At 57.5% G+C, this 8,857-nt stretch overlaps 1 protein-coding gene across 1 annotated transcript; it reads left to right on the top strand.

Annotated features, from left to right (window-relative positions):
• The first annotated feature begins 750 nt into the window (after positions 1 to 750).
• Positions 751 to 7,263, top strand: LOC139826668 (uncharacterized). The gene is made up of 10 exons (XM_071803034.1): positions 751 to 910; positions 1,581 to 1,642; positions 2,142 to 2,298; positions 3,160 to 3,416; positions 3,821 to 3,906; positions 4,380 to 4,447; positions 4,889 to 5,006; positions 5,743 to 5,863; positions 6,442 to 6,603; positions 6,926 to 7,263. The coding sequence occupies exons 1-10, from the start codon at positions 847 to 849 to the stop codon at positions 7,235 to 7,237; spliced, it is 1,407 nt and encodes a 468-aa protein (XP_071659135.1). The 5' UTR covers positions 751 to 846; the 3' UTR covers positions 7,238 to 7,263.
• The last annotated feature ends 1,594 nt before the right edge of the window (positions 7,264 to 8,857 follow it).

Here is an 8,857-nt window from a genome sequence, read left to right on the forward strand (position 1 = left end):
CCCGGGAGGCTACTTTAGGTGGCGATCCTGCCTAAGGGGAGGCTTCAGGCAGACAGACCCGCAGCTCCGAGAAGACCACAAACGGCCATTCAACGGGACCCCGTTTATATCCGTGTCAGATCTGACTGTGGGCGGTCTAGAAGCTTCACGTCTTCTCTGCACGCCCCTACTGTGGCAGGGCAGCCGCGCTCCCCGCTGCAGACACGTTGGGTGAGAGAGGCAGGAAGAAGCGGGGAAGGGTAGAAGAAAGCCCATCGGCGCTTGCAGCCCGGTGTCCCCATGTGGGGACATGGCAGGGGCGGCCTGGGGAAACCCCTCCCGCTCGGGAGACAGTGGGGTGGGGGCAGCTCCCAGAAACCCCTGCCCACTGCAGAGCCCCTGGCAGGGCCTGGGGGGCAGGTGTGTGCAGCCCCTCTGTGACACGGTCCGAGGTCACAGTGGGACAGCCAGACGTCACAGTGGTGACAGTCCCCCTTTCCCTGTCGTGACCAGCATCTGCCCCACTCACCCCGGTGAGGCCGAGTCGACTCCAAGTGCTGAGAGCTGCTCTCGCCACCGCTCTGCTCTGGAGTAGCTGCTCTGCAGTGAGGAGGAGAAGGCGGAGAGAGGGAGCACGACAGCACCAAGGAGTGTGAAAGGTGGAGAAGGAGAAGGAGGAGGAGGAGGAGAAGGAGAAGGAGAAGGAGGAGGAGGAGGAGAAGGAGAAGGAGGAGGAGGAGGAGAAGAGAAAAAGAAGGAGGAGGAGGAGAAGGAGGAGGAGGAGAAGGAGGAGGACAAGGAGAAGCAGTAAAGCCATTGTCCAGCCACTTGCTGCTGTTGTTGACTTGAAGCAGCAGTGGAACTAAGATGGCAAGACAGCTCTTCTTGCAGCCTCACCTGAGCCCAACTATTGAGAAGCTCGAGCGTTATGGTAAGGCCTTCAGGCCCAATTTCACATGTGTGTCTGGGTCAAGGACATCTCTGAAATCAGGATGGAAACCCAAGGACTGTGGGGGGTGGTTGCTCAGGAGTGGTGACTGCAAGGAGGGACCTGCTTGACCATCCCAAAGGGCTGAGGGGCTGATGTGGCAGCCAGGGCTCCTGGTTCCCTTCCTGACGTGGCCCCTGCCTTCCTGGGGCAGCCCAGGCAGAAACCCCTGACCCCAAAGGGCTGCCCTTGCCTGGCGCTGGGCATTGCCCACGCTGAGCTCATGTCTGAATGGAAGAGCTGAAGGTGCTCGTGGGCCACGTGGGCTCTGTGTGTTCAGAGATGTGACCCGGCAAAACTGGCCCCTGCTGGGGAGACACCAGGGCCTGCCCTGAGCCTCCGAGAGCCGCGTGGAGCACAGCCCCGTGCCCCCGCGGGCATGGCAAAGCACTGCCGGCTTCCCGTGGGAGTGGGTCACACCCTGGAGAGCTGCACCTGCAAGGAAAGGAGCCCCTTGGAGGCAGCATGAGGTGTCCTTTGGTTCTTGCCGGGCTGGAGAGAGACCACCTGAAATGCCTGAGTGAAAGATGCATCGCTCCTTGGACAGGAGTGGGCCGAATGGTCTTGAGCTTGCTGCCTCAGAGCATGACAGGTCTTTCCCTTGTTTTTCCAGAGTTCGCTAAGATTTGGGCCAGCACATCGTATCACCTCAGCCTGCAGCTGGCTCTCCACCAGGTGGGCCTTACCTCCTTCTCCCCTCACACCCTGATGAACGCTGATCAAGTCCTGACAGCCCTTTGCCATGGGGTGCAGCTGTTCTTCCCCTGCGTTGAAAGCGGGAGCAACGCCCCAGCACGACACTGCAATGCACACAGTGACATGGACACCTTCTCTGTCCATTCAGATGTACAAGAAGGTCCCCCCGTCAGAGTTGCATGTGAAAACCTGGAAGCCTGGGACACATCTGGATTTATTCCAAGCGTGGGAACCCCCTGCCTTCTATCTGATTGAGCCAGAGGGTGTTTGTCAGCTTTCCCTCACCTATTTGGTTCTTCGTAGCTGAAGGGGGGTGAGAGGGAAAAGCGCAGCCCCTGTTTGTGTTCTCCCAAGGAGCCCATCTTGCTCCTTTGTGCCTCAGGCCAGGGCAGGGCACTAAACGCCATCAGCCTCCTCTGACAAGTCACCCGTCTGCCCCTCCAAGACTTCTTCCCATCCGCCATCTCCTCTGTTCCAGGCTGTCCGCATTCCCGGAATCGGGACTTTTGCGGTTGTCAGAAAGCGAGTAGCCCTCAGCGAGCAGGATCTGGTGATCGTGGAGAGACCCGTGTTTCGACCTGAAAAGGCTGTTGTGCAGGACCATGAGCTCCGCTATGGTTGCAAAGACTTCCCTGGTAAGCAGCGTGAAAGCGGCGCTGGCCCTTGAGCAGGGTGGGGAGGGGTGCTCTGCTCCCCAGAGGTGACTGAGGGGAGTACCAACCACCCACCGCGGTCCTGCCAAGAGCTTCACTCGACAAAACCAGCCGGCTGTGAAAGGACCCTGCCTAGCTGTTTGTTTTAAAGAATCACCAGCGGACAATACAGCTAAGAGCGCACTCTCTTTGTCCTGCTTCAACAACAGGTTCCCTCACAGCTTCCTTGGTGTGGTGTCTTCTGGTTCCGTGATGCTTCAATCTTGCTCCCCCTTTCCGCTGCACTAGACCTCCTCCAGGCAAATGCCGGGGCTCTTCCCAGCTCCCTCAGCCTCCTTGCACAGGGGAAAAGCAGGGGAAACCCAGGGGGGTAAGATGGTTCCTTCCAAAAGCCAGTGACGGCGACACCTGCGCCTTCTAGTCACTACTGCCTTTGGGGCAGCTGTTGTGGGACCCTGGGGAGCACCCAGAGCTTGGGGCTGTGTTTGGGGTGCGTTTCTCTCTAAAGACAAAGACAGCACCGAGTGTGGGCTGGCACCCTCCAGCTTGCCCTGGGACCTGGTGCCTATCTCCCCACTTTGTCCCGCAGTCACTCTTCTTCCCACCAAGTGCCTAAGACTCTTTGTTTCCCTTTCTGTATCAGAGAAACCACAGCTGTCTGCTCCGCACCTCACTGTCCACTTTAAGAGGAAAGGACAAGCCGAGCGTCTCCTCAGAGGCGCTGGCCCAGCCAGACAGCCCAGTACCAAAGTGTTGCCCGAGGGCCTGGAGGCTGCAGACCTTTGATTGTAGCCTGCCCAGCAGGTCTGCAAGCTCATGTGTTCCTCTTCTCTTGTCTTTCAGGCCATCAAGATTTCGAACAACTGCCGTATGCTGAGATAGCCTCAGAGAACGCTGTCTCTGAGGGCACCGTGCAGCTCTACATGGAAAGGACCACGCACCTTTTCCATGCCTGCCTAGAGAACAGGAAGAACGTTGCCATCATCTGGAGGGACGTGGGCATGCTGATTGCCGAGGGAAAAGAGATAAAAAAGAGATTTTACTTACACTTTTTGGAAAGGCTGAATGGCACTGGCAAGATGCTGCAAGCTCTTCTCGAGGTAGGATTTTCACTTTCCCAGCCCCACTCCTGCTGCTTCTGAAATGCTTTCTGGGGGCTGCTTTCCCCTGGCCGACCATGCCTTGTTCAGTCACCTGGGCTCCTGGAGCTCTAGAGCACAGCAGGCTCTCTGCAGAGCACCTCCCTGGCGTGCAATGGCCTGGCTTTGCAAGAGCCACCCCCAGAGGAGCTGCACTTTGCGAGAAAAGGCCGGCGTTGATGGCGCGGAGCGCTGCGTGCCCCACTCTGGGGGCCGGGAGCAGAGGCACAGGCAGAGCAAGGCTTGCTGAGCCCAGAGCCCTTGGGCGGCTCTGGCTCTTTGCTGGCGCTGGGCTGAGGCGGAGCGAGCAGCCGGCCCTTCCCAGTGTCCGCTCCTCCCGTCATCCGTCTCTGTCCTCGTTGCAGATGCCGGAGATGAGGGACTCAGTCATCTCACGCCATGACACCGCTGCTTCCCAGACCTCCTCTGGACGTGTTATCGTCCTGCCATGGTATGTTTGACTTCACTTGGAGGAACGTGGGACAGTGGCACGGCTTATGCATCTGTCCTACTGTGGAGCTAGAGACGCATTTAGGCAACATTTCCCACTACGTTTCTCCTGCTCCTTTTCTTTCCTCTGTGGGAGAGACTGCTCTTAGGTCCGGAAACGTTAATCTGCAAGGCTCTACAAGGAACTTGGAGGGCAAGATCAGAATTCGAAAGGGTGTTAGAAAATCAGAGCACTAGATAATATTCTGCTCTCCATGTGCACTGTGAGCAGGATCATTTCCCCAGAAGCAGCAAGGGGGTTTTGTGGGAGGACGACCATTCTCACGGGAAGGATGGAAAAAAGCGGGCACAGGCTGACGGGGTCTCACCTAGCCCTCCCGGCACTGGAGTTTCTACTGCAGCCCTCCGGGTTGGGCTGCCTTGGGAAACAATGTGGTGTCCTTTCTTCAGCCTGGTACCTTCTTGCTCTTCCAGGTACCAACTTGAGACCGTGCCGAAAATGCCAGCGCTGATAGACCTGAAAGGATGTGTGAAGGGAAAAGGTGATGGCCTGTGGTGTGAACCTGCCCCAGCAGCAAATCTGTGTGCACGGGACCAATGCAGAAACCCCAGAGCCGGATTCCCTTGAGATAAATGATTCCCCTCCCTAGAATGGCTCCTGGACAGCACGAGTATCTCCCATGGAACCCCCCGTTTCAGCACACCGATGAGAGAAAGCCATGCAAACAGTCTTCCCCAGGGAATAACGGTGCACTGTAGGCATGGGGCGTTGGATGTTAAAACAGTGTCAGAAAAGGCCTAAGACCTCCCAGGAAACATGGCTTTCCCCCAAAGGGATGAAAAGGACCACCTTCCCCAGTGTTACCACAGCCCTGAGCAGACCCGCACGTCACTCTCCTTGGAACTGGCACACAAGTGGCACCCGGTTCCCAGAACAACACCGAGATGCTGTTCTGAAGAACCGTCTCCTTTCCCGTTTCTAGAGGATGCTGCCGAGAAGCGCCTCCTCCGTCGAGCAAGGCTTCCTCCAAATCGGTTACCTGCCCTGACTGTGAAGCCGGAGCAGGGTCAGAAAGCTGAGGGGAGTGAGCCTCGCGCCAGGTGAGACACTCGCATAAATGGGTGAGCGTGACCCCCTGCTCCGGCCTCTGTGGGAGCGAGACGTTTCTCCTGGAAACACCCCAAGTGCGCTTTTCCCATGTCCCACTAACTCATGGTTTCTTGGTCATGGCAGTGTCTTGTAGCTTCTTGGCAGACTCTGCTGGCACCACTATTTCTTTCTTCCCTTCCGATGTGCAGATCTCTTGAGTAACCAAGTGCAAAGGTTGATTCCAGGAGCAGAAGGTCATTTTGGCTTTCCCTTCAGGTTGAAATGAGCCTGGCCTTTCTGTTTGCTGAGAACAGAGTTCTGCAGTTAGTTACTGCAGAGGATTGCCCTGAGCAACCAGGAGCCTCTTCTACGCTGACGCCTGTCTTACGGAGAGCCCAGTGGCAGGATGGCCCTTCTCGTGGGGTCGTGTCCTCCTCCCTTTGACACTGTGTCCCCAGCGCCCAACCTGCCCGTACAGGGCATAGCGCTATCTCTGGGCACAGGACCCTGTTCCTCTGGTTGCTCCAGCAAGAGAGGGCCGAGACCTGGGCATCCTGGGTTGCAGGGGGGGCTGTTGGGCCCATCCGAGGCTGACAGCTTGGGGTCTTCTCTGTGCCTGGGGACTTGATCACAAGGATGTGAGCAGAGCACGTTCTGCTGCAGAAGCAGGTGCGCCACCTGGAAGCACAGGATGCAGAACCAGCTCCTCCTGCGCTCCTGCCAACACGCCCTGTTGTGTCTTTGCAGGCAGCTACCGGTCATCCAGAGGAGCTGCTTGAAGGAAAAGGAGGAGAAAGGAAAGCTACCGCCTCTGGTTGCACCCAGAGAAGTGGACTTCATAGCCAGAGCCATTGAGAGGAGAGAAAAGGTACCCGACACCGGATGCTGCAGGAGCACATCGTACTGGACTGTAGAGCAGCGTTGCTCCACACGTGCCAGTGCTCACAAGATTCTTCACTGGGTGTTCACGGGACCACTGACCAGTTGCTTTGGTGTTTGCTTGAAGGGAGGCGGGTCACTGTCAGTTGAGAATACACTTGTCACTTCCAGTAGCCTGGAAACACCCCCAGAGCCCTCACTTGAGGCCGTTTCTGTCGGCCAGGTGACTGCAGGGCTTGTCTGGGCTCGCCAGCTGCCGGCTGGTTTGTAGCCCGGTGGTGGCTTATCTCCCTGGTCATTCCAGACGGGCTCCTCGGTGGAGCCTGCGGGAACCTGGGAGCAAACCAGCGTGGACAGCAAGGCAGAAGAGAAGGGAGGGGGGGAGGGAGGGAAGGAAGGAGGGAGGGAGGGAGGGAGGGAGGGAGGCAGGCAGGCAGGCAGGAAGGAAGGAAGGAAGGAAGGAAGGAAGGAAGGAAGGAAGGAAGGAAGGAAGGAAGGAAGGAAAACAGCTCAGCCGTGGCAGGGAAGGCTAATGCTGCCTGCTATTGCATTTTGTTTGTCCCCCAGAATAAATGGGAGAAGAAGGAGGAGCAGCTTCCACCGTATATCCAGAAATACCTGGAAGAACAGGAAGAGAAGGAAACAGAGCTGGCAGAGGCCGAGGCAGAAGAGGAGATGCCCAATGTGGAAGGAAATGGAGAAAAGCCAAAGGAGATGCAGAGGAGCCAGGTACTTGGGATTCCTGCAGAAAAAGAGCACTTTCTCCCGTGGGGCGGCTGAGACTGCAAAGTACCCTGGTACCCAAGCCGTCATAGCAGCCTTGCTGCAGCAGAACCGGGCGGGTGATGCTGCCCTTCCTGAGCAAGAAGGGGGACACAGAGTTGCAGTGAAACCCTGGTGACACTCAGAGGTCACCCCAGGGCCTGCTGAGCTCCTTCTCCCGGCTCTCCCCGTCCCGTGTGGTCCATTCAGAAGTGTTCTGGGGTCTGCGTGCTGGGAAGCAGCACCCTCCGGGTGCAGGGCTGTTGTATGAGAGTCTCCTCCTGTGCAGGAATCCAGCTCCCCCGAGTGCTCCTCAGACAGCTCCTCGAGCAGCGTGGAGTCAGACGAGTCCAGCTGTGACCTGCTGGAGATGAACATGGAGGGCTGGGAAGAGGCCGGAGAAGAGCCCCCCAGCGTCCCTGAGGACAACAGCGTCCCCCAGAAGCGGTACGAGATCTACTCCACGTCGGCCAGTGCCAGGAGACCGTCTCAGGCGCTGAGGCTCGCGAGAGACACGTCCAGCAAGAGCCTCCTCCGGCGTGACGAGCGCCAGTGCCGGCCAGCCAGGCTGCTGACACCAGCTCTCCCTTCTGTTCAGTAAAGCCCCACCTGCAAACCGCTGGGTCTGACACTGTGGGTGTTTCCTTGGCGGCTGTGGAAGCTGCGCTGGGCAGTGGCGCAGGGAAAGGCCACTGCAGGGAAGAGGGCTGGAGCCTCAGCCTCAGCCCTGCTCCAAGGGCAGCCCTCCCCAAGGCTCTGCTGTACCGGCTCGGCTGCGGCCCTGCTCTTTGTGCCCCTGCACCCCGCGTCCCTGGCACGGAGCCTGCCGCAGCTGCACATCCCGGACAGGAGCGGGAGGAGGAGGAGGAAGAGGAGGAGGAGGAAGAGCCTGGGCACCCTGGGGAGCCGAGCTGCAGGGGAAAGCATCCGGGGGCTCGCCCAGCCAGGGCACTGCGGGGCGCCCAGAGCTGTGCAGGAACCACCGTGTGCCACAGGGACAATGGCACCCCAGGCAGGAGCCGTGCCTGGGGAGAGGAAAGCCATGGCGGGCAGCTGGACTCTGCCAAAGCTCTGCTGGGGCTCCCGACCCTTTTGTTCCACAGCCCCTGGCAGGAAAGGCAGGCTGGAGCCGAGGTGGGATGGGGACACCTCCGAAAGCTCCTCTGCGGACCCCTGGGTTGGCATAAAGCGTGTCACAGGGGCCTGAGAGCGGCTGTGTGGCAGGAGGGAAGGAAGTTCGAAACTGCTGGCTGTTGGGCACCCTCACCCTGCCCGTGCTCTGTGGGGACTCCACGCAGCGGGTGTCAGCGATGCTGGCAGAGCCCAGGCAGGCTTAACCGCGCTACGAGAGATCGGGCCCATTTGTCAGACCTCTGTGGGATATTTTTTCCTGAAAAGCCCTGATTTTTGGGCATCCTGACTTTGCCTCCATAGGAGTAATTCCTACTGCCATTTACACTCTAAACAGCTGTGCCTTTCTCATGGCACCACGCGTGAGGTTGGCCAACGGTCAACAAGAATGGCTTGCCTCTTCTTAGGTGACTCTAAGCAGCTAAGGAATATATGGATATATATATGTATATATGAAGACTTATGTAGATAGGTGCCATGCAAACACCTGCCCCTGAGTTACCTACCTGCTTCCCCTCCTGCTCTAGTAGGCAGAAACGGGATTTCTTCCCTATGATGCCAGTGACTTCAGACACCCACTTTGCTTTATCTTGACGTGCCGCACACAGGATCACCTTTCTTTGCACTGGAAGAGAGTCTGGATCACTGAGAGACAGAAACCTGCAGTCGTTGCTGCTCTGTAAATCAGGTCTTTTGCAGTCTTCAAGATGGATATAAAATGTAGCGAGAAGTCACTTGCAGAAATCATAGTCCTGTTTCTCCTGTAGTGTTCCTGCGCTTGCCCAAGGCGGGGGCTGGAGAAAGCGTAGGACAAGCTGAGGCACCATATGGAAGTACAAGAAAGTACAACTTTCACCCTTTGGCAAACAAGATTTGAGCAAATCAGATTGCAGTCTGGGTAATTCAGTGAGAAGGGAAACTGTGCGTGAATTTGGGGGTGGGAGGGGCTGTTTCTGTGAATAAAATGTCACACAGATGTGTTTGACATTCAAGAAGTTAACAGCAATCACTATCCTAAAAAATATAAACACCCCTTCCTTCCCCAAAGCGTTAGAGGCCTTCAGACAATACACACAGACTCACGGAGATT

The sequence above is a fragment of the Patagioenas fasciata genome (genome assembly GCF_037038585.1).
Source record: "Patagioenas fasciata isolate bPatFas1 chromosome 19 unlocalized genomic scaffold, bPatFas1.hap1 SUPER_19_unloc_2, whole genome shotgun sequence".
In the NCBI taxonomy this organism is placed as follows: domain Eukaryota; kingdom Metazoa; phylum Chordata; class Aves; order Columbiformes; family Columbidae; genus Patagioenas; species Patagioenas fasciata.